General features: G+C 42.2%; 1 protein-coding gene across 2 annotated transcripts in view; it reads right to left on the minus strand.

The window, feature by feature from the left end:
• mdn1 (midasin AAA ATPase 1) overlaps nt 1-19,542 on the minus strand; it is a 51,868-nt gene that overhangs the window by 22,938 nt on the left and 9,388 nt on the right. For both annotated transcript variants that reach the window (XM_019345728.2, XM_019345727.2), the window contains exons 16-53: nt 17,604-17,815; nt 17,405-17,508; nt 17,181-17,325; nt 16,988-17,084; nt 16,790-16,903; nt 16,224-16,371; nt 15,952-16,059; nt 15,165-15,316; nt 14,258-14,436; nt 13,813-14,021; nt 13,444-13,590; nt 13,218-13,359; nt 13,003-13,137; nt 12,361-12,499; nt 11,359-11,491; nt 10,823-10,953; nt 10,036-10,174; nt 9,485-9,599; nt 8,752-9,012; nt 8,469-8,666; nt 7,058-7,266; nt 6,858-6,980; nt 6,531-6,728; nt 6,003-6,110; nt 4,679-4,867; nt 4,008-4,097; nt 3,647-3,910; nt 3,293-3,557; nt 3,002-3,161; nt 2,733-2,849; nt 2,424-2,632; nt 2,190-2,338; nt 1,474-1,673; nt 1,173-1,396; nt 876-989; nt 501-630; nt 259-365; nt 36-169 (exon numbers count right to left, since the gene is read on the minus strand). In XM_019345728.2, coding sequence (XP_019201273.1) covers nt 36-169; nt 259-365; nt 501-630; nt 876-989; nt 1,173-1,396; nt 1,474-1,673; nt 2,190-2,338; nt 2,424-2,632; nt 2,733-2,849; nt 3,002-3,161; nt 3,293-3,557; nt 3,647-3,910; nt 4,008-4,097; nt 4,679-4,867; nt 6,003-6,110; nt 6,531-6,728; nt 6,858-6,980; nt 7,058-7,266; nt 8,469-8,666; nt 8,752-9,012; nt 9,485-9,599; nt 10,036-10,174; nt 10,823-10,953; nt 11,359-11,491; nt 12,361-12,499; nt 13,003-13,137; nt 13,218-13,359; nt 13,444-13,590; nt 13,813-14,021; nt 14,258-14,436; nt 15,165-15,316; nt 15,952-16,059; nt 16,224-16,371; nt 16,790-16,903; nt 16,988-17,084; nt 17,181-17,325; nt 17,405-17,508; nt 17,604-17,815 — 5,998 coding nt within the window. The remainder of the gene's footprint in view (nt 1-35; nt 170-258; nt 366-500; nt 631-875; nt 990-1,172; nt 1,397-1,473; nt 1,674-2,189; nt 2,339-2,423; nt 2,633-2,732; nt 2,850-3,001; nt 3,162-3,292; nt 3,558-3,646; nt 3,911-4,007; nt 4,098-4,678; nt 4,868-6,002; nt 6,111-6,530; nt 6,729-6,857; nt 6,981-7,057; nt 7,267-8,468; nt 8,667-8,751; nt 9,013-9,484; nt 9,600-10,035; nt 10,175-10,822; nt 10,954-11,358; nt 11,492-12,360; nt 12,500-13,002; nt 13,138-13,217; nt 13,360-13,443; nt 13,591-13,812; nt 14,022-14,257; nt 14,437-15,164; nt 15,317-15,951; nt 16,060-16,223; nt 16,372-16,789; nt 16,904-16,987; nt 17,085-17,180; nt 17,326-17,404; nt 17,509-17,603; nt 17,816-19,542) is intronic.

The raw sequence follows: 19,542 nt of genomic DNA on the forward strand, positions 1-19,542 counted from the left end.
AAGAGTAAATGTAAAGAATCAGATGGCGTTCTAACCTCAAACATAATGTGGTCTGAGATGTAAGGTTGTCCGGTCTGGACAGCCTGCAGGATGAAGGAGCCCCACAACTCAAAGAAGGTTTGCAGGTGCATCAGTACAGGGTGTGGCAGGTGACCAATATCCACAGTCCCTGTGAGGAGGATTTGGGTATTTGTTAACTTTTAGAAGCACTAAATTACATTCTAATATAAAAACCAAAGTGCAAACCAAAGTGCATACCTTTACTGAAGGCCGTGGCTATTTGCAGTACAGAATTCGGACCAGACAGGTTGACAGCACAAGTGCATACAACAGACCTCTCTTCTCTGTCCATCATCAGAACGATCCTAACACACAACCCGCTCATTAGCAGTCCATTTGTTAACACAGCAGACCTACATAACTTTATATAAGACTCGGAATTAAGAGAATGGCTCCTTATTATTTCAAGAGTGGAAAGGCTAGATAACAATTAGTCCCACCTGTTGGCAACTGCATTTAGTGCCTCTAGGAACTCCGTGTATCTTTCTTCATCCTCAAAGTTGCACTTGTTGGCTAAAATGTCCAAGTATTGCTTATTCCACCGCATATCCACCAAAATCCTGTATTCATCTGGCAACACAACATTTGTTTAGATGTTATCGTTTTTCATTTACCAATAGATAGATTCAGTTTTCTTGAAGTTTTCCTAAAGTCATCTAGTAGCAGAAACACGCAGTAAATTAAAAAAAATAAAAAAAAATAAAAAAAAGACAACACAAAAAGAAAAACCATGTTTCCTTTTATTAAGACTTCAATATTCTAGTGTGCGAATAGATTTTACTTTTCTTTCACCGAAGAACAAGAAAACTGTTTACCTGTGCTGTGGGGCTGGAGTAATTCTGCTAGTGACTTCCCCTTAGCAGCAAGCTTGCTACCAAACACAGCCTTTAAAGCCCTGTTTCCTGCTTCCACCTGGACCAGTGCGGCATCTGCAAGAGTAAACCGTCACGTTATCAGGGGATCTGAAGTACTGAATAGCCCTGCCATCGATTTGCAAAACAATTTAATTAGACTTTTTGACATTAACTTGTTTGGAAGAATAAAGCACTTTTGCTGTAGTCTAAATGTTTGGGTTGTTGTGTGTAGTGTAGTTTGTTTGCACTGTAACAAACCAGGAGCATATTTGTGGCTCTTTCCCAAATGTGACAGCCAGCTGCTGCGCATGATCCAGTCTCCGTGAGAGGCTCTCTCTGTGAGCAGTCTCACTGCTGTGGGGATCAGCCTCAGAGCATTTCCATCCTCCAGATTCCCCACTGCTCCTGAGAACACCAGGCCTTCATGGACACCGCTGTTCTGCAATACCCTCTGTAGGTCACTCAGACTCAGAGGCTGGCTCCTGCAGAAATAAAACTTATGTAATCACTTCTTTAATGAGGAAATGTATGATTCAGCTTGTGTGACTAACTGATTTACCGTTTGCCTTGGAGGCTGAGTGTGTTCAGACAAAACAAGAGGACCTGCCCATCTCTGATAACAGTAGAGAAGCAGGAATCCTCTGTAGAGAGGAGGGCGGAGGGGAAGCTGTCAGGCCAGACTCCAGCACACAGCAACCCACAGCCCCATCCTTCTGTGTCCAAGATGCTCAAGTGCTGCTCAATCACCTGCTGGGCTTTCTAGGAAGAAAATGTCAAATGTTTATTCTCCTTCTCCATCTTTTATGAAGGATGACCATTTGAAATATTTTAGGTTATCCAGAGTTTCCCTTGATTTTCAGTGTGGCCTATCAGAGGCTATCAGGGTTGTGGAAGGGTGGTGGTGTCCACCCTTGACTGCATTTAGCTGGTTGTTGTTGGCTGTTGTGAAGGGGTTTCTCTTCACCATGGAAATGAATCTGCGATCATCCACCACTGTTGTCTTCCATGGACTTCACCTGTGCTTTCTTTCTCAGGATGTACCAAACTATAGATTTTACCACTCCTAATATTGTAGCAATTTTGCATTTTTCTTTTCTCAGCTTAAGGATGGTTTGTTTCATCTGCATGGAGAGCTTCTTTGAATCTATCTATCTATCTACCTACCTACCTACCTACCTACCTACCTACCTACCTACCTACAGATATAGAGAAGGTAGATATAGAGAGAGATATAGAGATCGATTGAGAGATCTTGAAAAAAAACAAAAAAAATACCTTCTGGTTGGCAGAATTGTGCTGGCAGAAAGAGTAGGCCTCCCCACAGGCATGCTGCAAGGCGCTGGGTAAATCCACACCTCTCTGTAGCTGGCAGCTCAGCAGAGTGGCAGCATGAAGAAGAGAAGCCACTGATGAGGCTGGGGAGTCTAACAGGCAGAGGTCAAAAGCTTTGATAACTGCTACAGACAAACCGAGTGCTTATTTATTTATTGTTATGCTGTTAGCACTTACCCCAGATAGCAGATTTAACGCTCTTATGTATTTCAATCAGCAGATCACACACGCAGTCCCCAGTCACCCCAGCAGTGTGAAGTAAAGTCTTTAGGTCTAGTGTGTCCCAGCAGACAGCTTCGTGTTCCCCTGGGATGTAAATCTCCACCCCTCTGTTCCTCATAGCTCTGGAGAGCTCCCCATGCACAGCATCCATGGTCAGGAACAACCTGGGAAGAAAACAAACAAACAAAACACACACATATAAAAACTGTTGATGAACATTAGTGAATGCAACAAACCACTGAAAGTTATACTTTTTTATACTACCTGAAGTTAGGGTGTGGGGTGATTTTGGGAGTGCTCCCATCTATGACACCACGTTCGTTGATGACGAGTGATCCACCAGGCTCCAGCAGAGCATTGAGGCGATCCAGGACTGAGGCACTAATTACATAAATGCACAATCAGTGCAGTTGGTTATAGTGTTCGTGTCACGGCTGACTTTAATACAACTACAGTTCTTGCTTCACATTTCACAAGTAAAAAATGTTTAAGATGAGGGAGAACACAGTTACACATAACGTAACATTTCTCACTTGCAGAAGTTGACGTTGTCCATAAGCAACCAGTCGCCAGACTGAAGGGCCTGGACGAGCATACCATCCAACCACTCAAAACCTCCGTTTGTCCAGCCGTCCTCCAGCTGAGCCAGACGCTCCTTCAGCAGCGTGAAGTCCATCTGAAGCTTGGACATGTCTGAGGACAATACATGTAATGTTACAATATTTTACATACTGGACCAGCAAAAAAACCCAAAAAACAAAACAAGTAAGACACTTGAAACTGTTCCCTTTATATTTTGTCGGTACTCAATAATTGGTTGTTACCAGTGAACACTTTGAGCTTGGTGTTGAGTTTCTGCAGCAGGAGGATGATAACCTCCAGCTTGTTCAGTGCCTCAGAGTTGATTGTTCCTCCAGTTCTTTGCAGTCCTTCCTGCTTCAGCCAATGGCAGAACAGGCCCCATGTCTGCAGCAAGAACTCCGTGTCCTGGATGCCACCATCCAGTGACATCAATCCACGCCTTATTACCATGGCAACTATGTAATCTACACTCTCCAGAACTTGCTGCCATGGGCGCATGATATCCACCTGCAATGAGGAAAAAAAGGAAAAGACCACAGGTTGACATGGTCTGCTATTTTCAGGTTATAAACAAAGACATGAGTTCACAGCGTCACCTGCTCAAAGCCTCCCAGTAGCTCTGTGGTGTCCATGGCACTGTTCATGGCCATGATTCTGAGGCGATGTCCAGTCAGTAGAGAGAGCAGTCTCACAAGGCTGGTCTTTCCACTTGCTGTGGGGCCGACCAGTATGGTCATCCAGCCCATCTCCACACACTTCATCAGGGACTCCAGAGGCCTTAAGCACTGGTGTGTGATGGACAGTGGTGTGTCTGGAGCCACATTGGCTCCACCACTGCGATGCAGCACAGAGTAACCCACCTGCAACAGCAAATGATTGGAGGGTAATTTGCAAACTATGATTTGTAATAAAATGAAACAATAAAACAAGTTTTATTGTTTTGACAAATCAACAAACCTGTAGGTTGAATGGCGTGATGTGGAGCTCTCTGGGGCCGCAGTAAGGCTCAAAGTCCTCCCCAAACACCTTCCTAAACACAGACAGCACCTATACGGCACGGGAGGAGGTTCAATATTACCACTGTACATGAGCTAAAGTATAACTGACTCCCAGTACCCAATAACTGAGGTGTGCACAACTCAGTTCAGCCACAAACAGCACAGTTTCCAACATGCTTCTGATAAGAGGTTTTTACAGTCCTCGCCCCTCCTGACATGAATATCACCAAACCAGCCAACTTGGTTTTAAGCTTCTGATAAAATCACAGTGGAGGTATTCCAATAGTGCTATTCGTTGCAATTTAATGTTCTTTTCTCTCCTTATAGGAAGAGAAACTGTTTTAGTCCATAGGACATCGAGATATTTCAATAAGAGGAAATTCAAACTTGTAGTGGGCTAAACACAAACCCTTGCAGAACACCACATTTAACAGATTGAAAAGCCCAAAGTTACAGTTTGAGTATTTTTGGCTTATGGCCATGGAGTTTGCTTCCTCGTCTGAAGACATGCAATGTTTTGTGATTCTAAATTAACTACAGATGTGATAAGGAAAGAGCACTTAAACAGTATGTCAAACAATCATTCATATACTTAGCAGGCTATGAAAAAGCTGGTGAAAAACAGTTTACCTGAGCTTTATCAGACTCTGTTCTCATTCTGTCAGCATACACCAATGCCACATGCTGGCCTGGGTTAAAAAATCCTGGCGCTTGGTCAGCCTGCATAAGTTGACACCAACGGAACAAGTCGCGCAGGTTGAACTCCCAGGGACTTCCTTTCTGACCCCAATGTCTGTCTTTAGACACCTCCTGGACAAGCTGTGGAGAGAACACATTAAAAATACATTTGAAAAAAAAAAAAAAAAGTACCCTTTATGCTTTTCTTTTTTTGTTACATACAGTGTACATACACTAATGCTTTTTCGCATTACAAATAGCCAAAGTTTCAAACTTTTCCCATGTGTTATGAATAAATCTTTTTGGGGGGGTGGGTGGGTACCGGTACTGGTTTTATTTATATTAAAGGCCGGTCCGTGAAAATATTGTCGGACATAACCTTTTTTGCGTCCGTAGTGCAAAAAAAGTTGGGGACTGCTGCTTTAGATCGTTGTGTTGAAATGTAAACCTTCACGCAAGCCTGGAACCCTGAGCACTCAGTAAAGGGGACTGGAGGGAACATATTGATGTGGTGACACTTACTGCACGGCGTTCTCTAAAAAGAAAGCAAGCAGGAAATTACTGCCAGACAGTGCAATCCTGGTTTCACCAGAACAGATCAGGTTCATTTGGGCAAACTCTCATTGGGTCGTCATGTTTTTTTACTAAGCAATTAGCCCACTTTTCCCTTAAAGCCTGAAGAAATGCACTGATGGATTTTGGCATAGACAAAATATAAGCATGGATCCATGCTAACTTTTATCAATGGCACCCTGCTGGTGGCAGGGTAACAGCATGGAAATATTTCTTGACCTACGCTTTGGGCGCGTTAGTACCAACTGACGATTGTTCACATGTCAAACCTACCTGACTGTTGTTGATGTGACAATAGTCTCTGTCCACAGTGGACACATATTCTAAGGGTTGCTTCTGGCAGAGTAACACATCAAATTGCAAAGCTCCAATGACTACAAACTGATGTTTGACCATGAGAATGAGTTTGCTGTGCTTAAATAGGCTCCACAATAGAGCATCTTTGGGATGTGGTGGAACGGCAGATTTGCGTCATGGATGTGCAACTGACAAATAACAACCAACTGTATGATGCTATTATACCAATATGGACCAGAAACTCTAAGGAATGTTTCCAGCACCTTTTTAAATCTATGCTACAAAAACAATCTAGTTTTGGAGGCAAAAATTAGTCCAACCATGTACTAGCATCAATGAAGTGAGTAGATATAAATGTGTGGAAAATCTAACAGAAACCAAAAAAAAGGAAAAGAGAAAAGCATACCCTGTTACTGAACTCGACCATTTTGATTACAATTTCCTTGTCGATACTGGGAAAAATCAAGTCTCCTATGAACTCCATGTCCTTGGTGGTGAGCTGGTCCACAAAAACCTGGGAAGACAGGGCCAGATAAGAGTTCATGAAAAACAACAACCAGAATATCAATGATGTAGTAGCTCATCTGGCTGATCCATCATAGTTCAGATGTCATTTTAAGGTTACTTTGTAGAAATGGAGTGTTTTACAAAAAGTGCATACATTGTTTTTGCACAACTACACAACTTTTCTGAACAGGCACAGATTTCACCACTGTAGTTAGCTGAAACCTGACACACTAAGTCTTCTTTTATCCCCTGCAACAAACACATTATAAAAATCTTACTCTTAATTTTTTAAGTGGATCTGGTCAATTAAATAACTGTTTATTAAGTCTATTCTACCACCCGTAAAAGCTTTTCTATGAAAATAAAAAATTTTTTTTAAAAAAAAAGCAAGCACAGGTCAAAACAAAGACCCTCAGTCGAGTCTTACCTGAGTGAATCTGTTGAGGAAGGATTTGGGCAGCCCCTTACGCCCGCCACCTTGAGTGAAAGGGTTCTGGCATCCAAAGATCTTCGTCTTGTCATGCTGTACCTGAAAGCTCATGGCCAGTTCTGGAATGTAGATCTCTGCTCGGTGATCGAAGCAGGCATTCAGGCCTTCCAGCACTGACTGAGAGGCCAAGTTCAACTATGATGGAAAAACACCAATCATACAGCTGATCAGTCTAATCAGATTGTTTGGAGTTTGACAAATGTTAGCGCAAAACTATAAAATCAGTGTACAAAACTGCAAGCATGTCAGAAGAGTGATCCCTACCTCGTCCAGTACCACCCAGTGCCCTGCCTTCAAAGCAGCCAAAAGGGGGCCATCGCGCCATGCAAACTCTCCTCCCTTCCCACCCTCCACGGGGAGATCGGTCCCAAATAAATCGGTGACATCCTGCAGAGAGTGTATGTCATCATTACCAAAGGCTTTAGAGTCAACTTCAGAGCACAGTGATGAGCATGTCAATTTACCGTTTGCTCCGACAGGTTGATTCTGACCAGATGGTTTCCAGAAGCTTTTGCTAGTGCTGCCACCAGGCTGGTTTTTCCCACGCCAGGTGAGCCCTCGAGTAGCACAGGCCTCTGCAGCTTCAGTGCCCGCAGAATCCTCTGAGCATTCACTGCAGTGGTGCCTGCTGCAATGGCGTAGTTTGACAGGTTACGGCTCTCGGTGTGAGGCCCTGGAAACAAAGGCATTATAAGACATTACGTAAACGTCAGTGAACTCATCCCAAGCACAGTCGTATGTCTGTTATCATGGAAGACTGGTCCACTGTACACTATCGGCCAAAAAGCTATTCTAGTTATTTATTACAATTCAAGTCAAATGAATAGCTTGAAATGGTACAAAGGTAAGTGGTGAACTAACTGCCAGAGGTTTAAAAAAGAAAAAAGAAAAAAAGTTAAGGTTACCCAAAACTGTAAAATAATGTACATTTCAGAATGATACAAAAATGGAAGACAGACAGTCCATCATAACACTTATAAATGTAGGTGTTTCCTACAGAGAAACTGCAAACAAAGTCAAGGTGTCAGTGAGTAAAATTTCCTTCACTATCAAAAGACACTCAGAAAAAAAACACCGACAGGAAGAGGTCTGACAGACCCAAAGACACAACTGAATCAGAGGACAAGTTTCTGAGAGTTAACAGATTGCATTGTCCAAGCTATGCCAGAACTGCCTCAGAAAAAAGAACAAGATGGTAAGCTTGAAAACATGGAGTGACCAGCACAGTCTCCAGACTTAAACCCCATGGAGATGATTTGAGATGAACTGGACAGAAGCCTGAAAGCAAAGCAACCTACAAGTGCCACACATTTATGGGAACTTCTGCAACAGACATGGGAAGAACTTCTACTGATTTCTATTATAGAAAGAATGCTTTCAGCTGTTATATCTGCCAAAGGTGGTTACTTTGATGATCAAAAGTTTAGAATACATTTTGGTCTATAAATTGATTCCTCCAATTGCTTATTTGTAGTATGCTTTCATTTCAGAGTGCAGTGAGACATAAAAATGCATCATTTTCAATAAAAAACTGGAAAAATTGGGTGTTCTAAAACTTTTGACCGGTAGTATACGTGAGCATGTGTAGTTTCATGTAAACAAAGTCTTTATAGAAGTGATGCAGAATATGATCCACATCTCGGAATAAAGCAGCTGTTCTAGAGCTGGCAACTAGCCCTCTATGGGTGGACATAGAGCCACTGCATCATGTTGTAGTAAACTTTATTGCACTAAAAACTCAACTTGAATTAGATGACATACTTTTCCCAACACTGTTAATGATTAATAAAATAAAAAAAAATGGTGTGGATATGTCCAGGCTATTCTAGCTCGGTGATTCCTTAATAGTACATGAAGGAATCACTAAATGTATACCTAATGCAATGTAGAAGGGATCAATGCCAAAGAAATCTTCTCCCCACTGAGGCTCCCGTGGCAAATTGCTGTCATACACTCTCAGGGCATCCATTACATCCTGGTCCAGCTTGGTCATCTTGCTTAGTCTCTGCTGCAGGAAGCTCAGGCACAGACGGCGAGCAAGGAGGACACCGTCTGCACAGGAGGCTGTGGTCCCTGCAAAGAAGCCAGAATAGATCTACCAACAATTTCTTTCAGTGCCAAACTCTCAGCAGAATTTAAACATAAGCCGTCAGCTCACCTGAGCCAATGCCATCGATATAGACGAGACAAGCAGCATGGATGAAGGCAGTAACAGTGTCCAGACGCAGGTCCCACTCGGCTTCATCTTCGTCTTCAATAGCTCCCATGGTCATGAAGCTATCTTCATCCCGCTCACACACAGCATTGAGGAAGTTGACCCATGAAAGAATGTCTCTAACACTCAGGATGCAGCGGCAGCCAAAGTCTTGCTGTGTGAGCCACTCGATGAAGTCCAGCATTAGCTCTGCAACATCCCCACCTGTGTTCAATTAAAAAGTTATATTCACCTGCTTGAAATCAATCATTTTAAATATCACCTTGTTTAACATAACCTCTAATGAGAACTCAGTGGCAACAACACACTATGGAAATTTCACATCTGCTACACAACTCGATATTCACTCACACTTCTTTATTCTCAAACTTCTGAGAAACGCGTATCTTTTTAAATGCTAAATAGTCTCCCATGTTCTAGACTCGAGGCTCTAACTACACCTGTTATACTGCTCAACAAAGTGTGTAATAGAGCTGTCTTTTTAAAAATAACTGCCTGCTACTGCTGGAAACAATGTGGAATTGTGGGAACGAACCAGAAGAATAAAACTGAAGTTAATAAAAAAAAATACAAGGAAACTAAAAAACATCATAGATGGTTCATAACATAAAAGTCAAACGCTTTTTAAACTATGCACTTGGTCATTTTTAAACCTGGTGAACTGTAAATGGGTTACCATCAAGAGAGAGGCCTGAGCGCAAGTTGTGTTGGATGATCTTAACCAGGTCACTGCGATTGTTGGTCTGAGGGCACCAGATCTCTGTGAAACGATTTCGTAAGGCTGGAGAGAGCTGTCAAGAGACAGATATGCACAAGTATAATCAGATAACACCTATGTAAAGTTCCGTCTCACACCTTCAGCACATAAATAAGTCCATTATCACGACTTTGTGTTTCACCAGCTGCTCTAGCTATAATATGTGCAATGTACAATAAAAGGCAAAGTTTAATGTTTGCGACAGGTCTGTACAACAGGTCTAATTTCAGCAATATTTGGATATTTTGTGCAGTGTAATGCTGCATAAAATATGTGTGGTAGGTTTAAAATGTTCAATGCGTGTAATCTGAGGCTGTGACTTGCAACAGTTCACGTGGTTTGTTTGTATGCTTCTTTGTTTTTGTTCTATTATAAATAAGGAAGCAGCTATTGTGTGCAGCATCAAAGTCTAACAAAAACTTCCCTATACGAAAAACAGTAACTTTTACCATTTTGCATCATTTCATCACCTCTTTCTTGCCAAAGTCTCCTCCAGGGTTCATGGTGGCAACCAGACGGAAATTTGCAGCTGCTTTTATCAGCTCCACGTCACCACGATCTCCACTGCCCTTTTCTGCCAGCACAAGGGACTTCTCCGTCTCCAGAACACTGGTAGCAAACAAACACACTATCAAAGGTCAAAGCTTGTGCAGTGTTTTTAAAATTAAATGGTGGCAAATTTACGCTCAGAGGAACTTTTCACATCCCAAAAAGTCAATTCTGTTCATTTCCTTACCTGGATGACTGAGCGTGCATCAAGACATAACTTTTCTTAAGTACCAAACAAGTGAACACTACAACTACAAGCAATCGATGCAAATACAACTTAAGGTAAAAAAATAATGCTATTTGTGAAAATACCCAAGATCCCAACATATCACTACTCTATCAGTATAATAAAGACATATTTATTCTGTTATGATCTTGCTAACTCAAATTTTCACAAAGCAGTTTGGCCCACATGATAAGGTTTTCTGTTTAATCTTTTAAGTTAATGTGTTAAGTACAAACAGCCTCCTATATAGCAACTTTTCAGTGGCAGAAAAAAAATACTGATTATGCAATAAACTTCAATTTGCAGCATGTATAACATTCAGAACAAACTACTGCAAAATACTACTGTGCAGTTTTTCTGTTTTCTAAAGCATTTAAACAGTTTTCTTCTTTTATTTTACTTTGTCTTTTCTTAAGCTGCAGGGTTGTTGACCCTCAAGACAAGCGTAGATATGGAACACGTAAACGTTTTTGTGTGGGTACCTGTTGAGTCTCTCTAGGACAGAGTCGTCTGCCAATGAAATTTCATCCATGAGGAAGACACCTCCCTCCTTCATTGCTTGTACCAAGGGCCCATCATGCCACTCAAACAGTCTGCCGTCCTCCCCGTCATTCTACACAGACATGCACAAATATTTTTTTATTACTCAGGAGCATGTGACGGTTTAGAAGTTCGTGCTTCTACACTACTAACCAGGATTTTCTTTATAATGTATCAACATCAACACAAGTCCAATTTAACAACAAGAATTTACAGAAATGCATCAAAGATATATAATAATATATATATAGAAATATGTAGTTAACTTTTTAAGTTAACTAACTAACCCACCCACCCCACCCCAGTTGTCATGATGGGGGCAGGAATCTTTCCACTTTCTGAATCAGGGCATGCCAGGAAATATTGTGTACGAACAAGTTCAAACAATTTCAGATGAACAACTTTCAGTGCTGTGGAGAACATATTTTCCTCCACATTTTGAATATCACTACTGGCCCCAGTGAGGACTTATCACTACCTGATGTGTATGTCTGACAGGCCGGAGGCCTCCCAGGAAATCAGATGTCTCCATGTGGAGGTGACAGTTGACTGAAAAGAACTTCTGTCCAGCCAAAGCAGCAAAGAGCTGACAGATGGTGGTCTTTCCACATCTGGTGAAGGAGCAGGAGCACATACAAAACACATGACATTAGACATTTATGTATAAAAAAAAAAAATATCTGCACAGTAAACATGAAGACATGACTCTCACAAATCTGTTTTTGTACATTATGAGGTGGGTATAGCTCAGGAGTTAGAGCTGATCAATCACGATCCAGAACCCCCAAGATGCTCCCCAATGTGTTCAGAGGATGAATGTGTGTGAATGTAAGATAGAGTGGGGGTGAATGGGCGACTCCTGACCACAGGTGAGGGTAGGAACGCAGACTGACTGGAGTCGCACTTTCAGACTGATTCCACTTCCTTGGAGTCCAAGTATATCATCTAATGGAAAACGTGTGGGAACCCTAAAACCGGTTCTAGTGGCTCAGTGTGGGAAAAAAGAATCACAACTTATTTCCATCCTCTACACTGACAGTACGCTGTTCATGTTTCTTTATATTATACACTATACAGTTTGTATGAAGGTTGAATTCAGTGAATTAATTGAAGCATCGTCAGCTTAACTTCAAATTCTGTTCTTTACTTTGATTCCGTCACAGCAGAATCTTTAAAATAACACAGTTAGTCTACCTTTGGTTTGTTTTACGCCGCACTTCGCAAACGAAAACTGGATTTTCGTCTTTCATGTATTAGGCCCATCAGGATGTGGAATAATAACTCCCCTCAAATTTGTTCAAGTGAATGTAACGAATCTGTTTTGAAAATTTAAGGAGTTCAGATATTTATTTAAAAATATAGAGAGTAAAAGTAAAAGGTTGTCAGAAAAAATACTCTAGTACAGATACCTGAAAATTTACTCAAGTAGGGTCAAAGTATTTAATTACTTCCCAGATGTTAAGAATAATATGTTAATTACCCCGTGTTTCCTACAAGCAGGACAGACTCGCCAAATCGCAGCGCCCGACCGAGGAGCACAGCCAGTCTCCTCATGTCCTGTGTCCACACCACATGTCGGAACTCCTCTGGGACTCCAGCAATGCTGTCGATGAAGGGACCTGTTGAGATTATCAAACAACACGACACTGTGTTGATCACGAGCTGAATAATTTAGTTTTCTTAGTCATTTTAAATGACTTGTTTTGTATTCTAATATAATAAGCACAGTACAACAGCAGTCGCCTCGAGGCAGCTGTTGCTGTGATTTGGAGCTACCCATGCACACGGTACTGGTTACAGGCTTTCAACATCATACTTAACTCTGTTCACTGTATCTGAATTCTAAATATCAGTGCATGAAGCAGATGCTGCAGATTTTAAGCAAGTGTATATTACAGTGACACCTGCCATTGTTTTTACAAATAGATGAAATCAGCAATGTTAAGTATTCCATGTCAACTAAAATGTTAAAAACAAAAATGTTAACAGGTAACACTGAAACCTGGAAGAAAGTTCATGCAACTTGAATGCTGCTATCATTAAAGTAAAATGTAAGCAGACTAAACACTCATCAAATACTAGTGCAAAGTAAGGAATGAATCATGAAATACGTTTGACTCACTGAACTGGCTGGCAACCTGTTTCTGAGAGAACAGATATTCCGGGTTCACCGTCCGTTTGAAGTGCTTCTCCAGGATGGACAGGATGATGGCCTCTTCTTCAGGTTTTCTCACACGTCCTGCCAGCAGCATATACCCTGTCAGGGAGGAAAAATTTCAATTTAGGGTCTCTGTGTGACACAGGAAGTGATTTAACGGGTTGTTTAATGAGCCTCACCGTCATCTGCCAAATGCTGCAGCCAGTCCCGTGAGGCCTCTGCCTGTTCCTCCAGCCTGTAGCGGTCCGCCCAGCGGAAAAGATCTCTAAGGGTGATGAAGCCATGTTTGCCTGCAAACACAGAGGATCCTTTGCGCAAGGACTGTAGAACAATTAGTCAGGATCAACGAGAACAGGCAAGTAATAGAAAGATACGAGCAGACGCGAGAGACAGTGCAACAGTTACCTGAAGGTCTTGCATGACTTTCACTAGCTTGGTGCAGTAAGATGGGGGAAGGCTGCACCTCTGATGAAGGATGATCTCCAGCTCTGCACTGGGAAGCTCATCAAAGTGTAGCTCCACAAAGCGATTCCTAAAAGCCCTGGAGAGCACCTAGATAGTGGATAGTGTTGCATAGAATGAATATGTATAATGAATACACACGTTCTGCCAACTATATAGAAAAGGAAAAGAAAAAAAAAAAAAAAAAAAAAAAAAAAAGAAAAGGCCTGCCTGTACCTTTTTGATCATGTAAAATTTTCATGATTTCTATCCAAATAATATTTCACTTCACAGCTACTTTGTCCATCTTCCTAGGCTAAAGGAATGCTATACCTTTCTACCACCGTAGAGACCAGGGGGATTCTGGGTAGCAAACAGCATGAACCTGGGATGAGCACTGATGACTTCCTGAGTTTCGGCCACAAAGAGTTCTCTGTTGTCGTCCAACAATCTGTTGAGGGCCTCCAGAACATCAGTGGGGGCCAGGTTCAGCTCATCTAGGATGATCCAGTAGCCTTTCCTCATAGCATCAATAAGAACGCCTTAATCAAAGACAAATAAAGACAAATAAAGTTAGCCATGGACTGGGGCCGAGCTACTTCACATTAGCAGTTAAGGTAATTAACTGTGATTCTCATTTATTAGCAATTTTTATTCTCTGCCAGTTTCCCAACTTGAGTAACTAGACAAAAACCATGCAGCCACAGGGAGAATGAAAAAGCCGATTCCCTAGAGAAAAGCCCCAGGAGTCATGTAACACTATTTTAAAAGCTCATACCCTCTTTAAACACCAGCTTGCCCCGGTCATCTGATGAGTAACAGCCAATGTACTCCTGGACATCGGTGTGCTCATGGTTGTTGATTCTCACACACTGGTTCCCGGTGGCAGCAGCCAGCCACCTGATCAAACTGGTCTTCCCCACAGATGTCTCTCCCTGGATCAGCACTGGGTGAGTCCTGTAAAGCAAAGCAGCATTCGGGCTGGTTAAAAGAGGGCACACTATTGAGATGTCATCAACTAAGTGCTGCGTGACGTTATTTCCTGACTGTATGAAATTAACTTAAGGGCAGCTGAGTGGTGAAGGACCTCTGAGTTATAAATAAAACCAAACAAAATGCTTTGAACCTTTTCTGTTTGTGACAACAGAATACACTGAAGATGGAGTCAGACTCAGGAACTTTGTGCTGTGAGGCAACGCTACAAACTACTGGCCACCGTGCTGCCTCTTGTTGCACACACATTGTTCACATTAAAAGCCTGTAACAAACTGGTATGATTTTTAATTCAAAAGTCTTTATAGTTGTGATATGCACTGGTCCAAAAATTCTAAAATTAAGAAGTGATGTCCTCACCATTCACATTTAACTCTGGCATGTTAATTTTGCATAGGAGCAGAAAGGAACAGACAAATGTAGCCCTTTGGAGAAGCACAGGAAAGCTGATGGCTGAATCACAGCTCTTTCTTTCCACTGTTATAAAAAAAAAAAAAAAGCCTCCTGTTTGGCAGGCCACTGACTGCAGGGCAATTCAGTCCAACCACAGATTTGTCCCGATACACTCTGGTGCATCCTTTACTGAAGGGCCTGAATTAACTCTGTCAACATGAATATCTAGAGATTTATAGATGAAACCATTGATTCGGGGGGGAACATTGTACAAGGGGTCAGACTGGGTGATAGCTCACCCTGCAGACACCACTCTGGCAAGGTCGCGAAGGTTCAGCTTGACTGAGGGAGTGAGGATGTAGCTGGGGTCGAGACCTGGTTCCATCTCCCCCTGGGAAACCCAATAGCCTTCCATTTCAACACAGGGTCGGCCTGAGGGTGCCGGGATGGACTGTAGGAAACACAGTGCACAAACATTTTACAGAAAGGTTGCATATAATTATATCTCCCTATCACTTCAAGTTATCACAAATTACTTCGCCCTAAACTGGTAAATGATAAACGTTCTGGTGCTTATATAGCACTTTTCTACTCTGAGCACTCAAAGTGTTTTATAGAACTTGCCTCATTCAGCCATTCAACACAAGCACTTTTCGCTATGAGTGCTACGTCTATCTAATATTCACACATTCATATTTTGCCCAAAGATATTTGGCATGCATGACTTGTGCAGTCAGAGATCGAACCACAAACCTTCTAGTTAGTAGATGGCCTGCTCTACCCCCTGAGCTCTACCCCCTCTACCCCCTTTTAAAGTTCTGAAAAGTGACTTGTTACAACAAGTCACTTTTCAGAACTTTAAAATCCATTTCTGCTCATTCCGAAAAATGAAAGATTTTTCACATTGAAAGCTTTTTAGAAAAGAGAAAGAGCACATATGAAGTGTGTTGAAAGTGATAACATCTTTTGTTTGTGGTATCTTCATCTAGGATACCACATGCTGATGCACACACACACACACTTTTTTGGGGGGGTGGGGTTTCTCTCTCTTAAAAAAAAAAAAAAGCACCTCTGATAAGATCTTACTTGTTTGAGACACTTTGTGTTGCCCATCAGGATGTGCTGACACACCAGTTTCTGGACCACAGGGTGGGAGCTTCTGTCCAGCTGAGTGAGGAAGCTTAGGCAGAACCCCTGCACACAAGACATAGTTGATGAGAACACGTACAACAAGTACAGAAACATCAAACCTTCAAATACTAAAATAATAATAATGATTAAAAAAAAAAAAACAGGGCATTAAACTAAACTGACCATTCTCAATATGACTACTTATAAATAAGAGATCTGGTTCCCACCTCATAAAGTGAGCGCTGCACGTTGTTACAGGGGTTTAGTGCCACATACTTCAGGGCCCTGCACAGAGTCCGCAGACTGTAGTGGGGTCTGTGGCCCCTCCCATCCACCAGACGTGAGCTTGCTTCCTTTCGTACGGTCAGGTAAAAGCTGCAAAGAAATACATTTGTCGAATAAGCCATTCAGAAGGTAGTGTAAACCTACAGCTCACACACACTTACATATATATCCTATCCTAAAGCTAAAAGTGTCAGAAGGACCGAGGGTGAAAAAACAACAATAAAATGTAACAGCAAGCTTTTAACACAAGCATCTATGGCACAATTTGATTATGATGAAAGTAACTAACCCAAAATGAATAAGGATGTTTGATGACTGAACCAAAAACACAAAAGGCAAACACGCTCTTAAAACCACACTCTACCTATTCGAGTCTACAATGCATCAGGCTGCATATAGCATCAGCAAAGAAGGTATATTGTTGGATGGTGTACAAAAGAAATACACTCGTTCAGCAACGTCTTTAAAAAACGATCTTTTAAAAGTTCAAGCTTTAATAAGAGCCAACCTTATAATGCCACTGATGACACTTCGATGTGGATTTAAGCACTTGAGGTAATCTGAGATCAGGATCCTCAGGTCAGATTCATTCTCCAGCTCCTCCACATACAGCTCAGTAAACCTAAGCGATAAATACATACAGAGCTTTAGAAGTGAAGCATTGTTGCTTCCATCTTGCGTAGTCTGCAGCTCTGCATAGTCTCACCTGTTTCTGAGGCCCAGAGGCAGGTTCCTCTTCCCAACATCAGTAGCTGGGTTCATACAGGCAAAAAGCCGGAAGTCTGGGTGGCGTACTAGGGGCTCTACTCAAAAAAAACAAACAAAAAATTACAGAGTTCTAACTTTGAAAGTATTTAATGAAGGCTTTCAAAAGTGGGCAAGGTAATGGCAGTCCTCACCGGTGTCTCCACGATCCAGCAGTACTAGAGATCTGGTGTTGCCCTCAAGAAGTCCACTCAGACACTCGAGGGTCTCCGCTGCTGCCAAGTTGATCTCATCCAGCAGGATCCAGTGGCCCTTCTTCACTGCCTGAGCTAATGTTCCCTATAAAGCAAATCACACAGGTAAGGGTTACCACGCTCGGATCCACAAACATATGTGTGTTTATTTTTTAAGTCTTTACCTCCACAAAGGCAAAGACCATGGCTGTCTCACAGGCCCTAATCTGCTGCTGGGTCTGATTAAGTTTTGAAGCCAGTGCCTCCCACTGCTCCTGCAACAAAGCAGCTGCAAGGACACATACACATACACACACACAGGAAAACATCAGTGTTTCACTCTAACACAGCCGGTGTAACCATCTAGTAATTCTGGAGCACTACCATCTGATTTCTCTTGCAGCTCCTTCGTGAGAGCAGACTTGCAGACGTGGTCCATGAGTTTAAGCAGATCCTGCCAACGCTTGCCTCTGAAGCAGGTTTGCACGTGACCGAGAAAGGTCAGGTTCTGCTTTCTCGAGTATGTCTGGGAGAATAGGTCCTCAAAGGCCTCACGGAGAGGGAGCAGGATCTGCTTGATGTCCACTGGCTTGTACCTGATATTTAAAAGAGAAACGTTTAAGCTAAGAAGAAATCATCAAAAGAAATTACTGGGAAGGTTTTTTTTAACCACTTAATAGAGTTTGGCACCAAAGTGTTACCAAAAGAATGACTTAAAACCAGTGGAAAAGATTTAGTTTTTAATTTTTTTTTTATTTTCACAATTTGGGTTTTGTTCTTTGCTACAACTAAAAGATTGATATATCCATTCGTATTGAGAATATGACACTGATTTAAGCTCTGGTCCATCCTGTTTTTTCCTTGATAACCTGCAATAACCCATAGTGACATTCCACTTCAAGAAGCCAAACCTGAGACAGGTCAAGCAGGTTGTCAAGGCAAGTAGAACTACCTCAGCACCAGGTCCAAGTGGAGTCTCCTACATTGTCTACATCAAGTGCCCCAGACTCCATCAAGGTTATTTGTTGCACAGCAGTGGAAATATGAAGAAGATGTCTGGATTCTTACTCGTACCATTGAGCAATTTGGAATTGCCTCACTCCTCGACTTTGAGGGGAAGATATTCTTTAGCTTTGTTGCCACATACATAGAATCCCTTTTAAGCAATCCATATATCAACACTGCTTCAGAGCTCCACGGGTATTAGATCATCGATCAGACAGAAAATATCATCTAGCTTATCCAGGAGGGAAATGCTGACCTTGCAGTTCTGCGATTTAACCTTGCCAATGCTTATGGGGCAGTCTCACACAAACTGGTGGAAAGCACACTTGTTTAACACATTTTCAAAACAAGATCAGGAACCAAATTTTGGACTATTACAGCTGCTTCAGTTACAGTAAAGACAGCTGGACCAGTAACATCTGCTATCTTTGGGCTAGAAGGATGCAGGATGGTTGGGATGAAAAGCAAGGAACATGGACTAGATGGGCGCAGGCAATAGACCAGAACATCTTGTGTTCAGGACTATTGGAAGGTCAAATCAAATCAAGGTTCAGTCAGCCAACGATGCACTCCCAAACCTAACCAACCTTTCCTCCTGGGGCCCGGCAGAAAACTGAAAATTATTAGCACATGTGTGGGTGTTAGCTCTGGGAGAAGGGGGTTATTAGTGGCACCCTGACTAGGTGCTGAGAGTTATTACAGAAGATATCAGCAGATCTCTCAATAGGTAACAATAGGCAACAGAGCACTGTTGTTTTTGGCAAGGCTAGAGAAAAGAGAAACAGGATACAAGAGGACTTCTGACAACAGCTCAGGCCTGGCAGTTGGAAGGCTAACCTAGGGAGACAGCTCAAATTCCCTGACACCGTAGTTGTGACAATCCTCTGGCCTGACATGTCATCGAGGCAGGTGGTCCTGCTGGAACTGACTGTACCCTTAGAAGAGGTATTTGAGAGGAAGAGGGCCAAGTATGAGGAGCTACTCCACTGATGTCAGCTGCCAAGGTTTTGCTGGCCAGTCAATCTACTAGGTCGTCAAATTACTTGAGATCAGAGGACTGCACAGCAAGAGAGCCATGTTGCACGCCACCAATATACCTGAGAGGCCATCAAGATGGGTGTGAAAAGGCAGGACCCATGGACAACACAATTTATTTAGACACAAGCTGTGACTAACCAAGCTAGCTAGGTCATCGGGTGAGGATGTATAAACATGAAAGTCCCGAAGACCCAGTGACAACCCCTTATATCACTGATGATGTATCTAGGACACACTGTAGGGTGTGCATTAATAGACTTTGAGATGCCTCTACAACTCC

Source organism: Oreochromis niloticus, linkage group LG15, assembly GCF_001858045.2.
Source record: "Oreochromis niloticus isolate F11D_XX linkage group LG15, O_niloticus_UMD_NMBU, whole genome shotgun sequence".
Lineage (NCBI taxonomy): Eukaryota > Metazoa > Chordata > Actinopteri > Cichliformes > Cichlidae > Oreochromis > Oreochromis niloticus.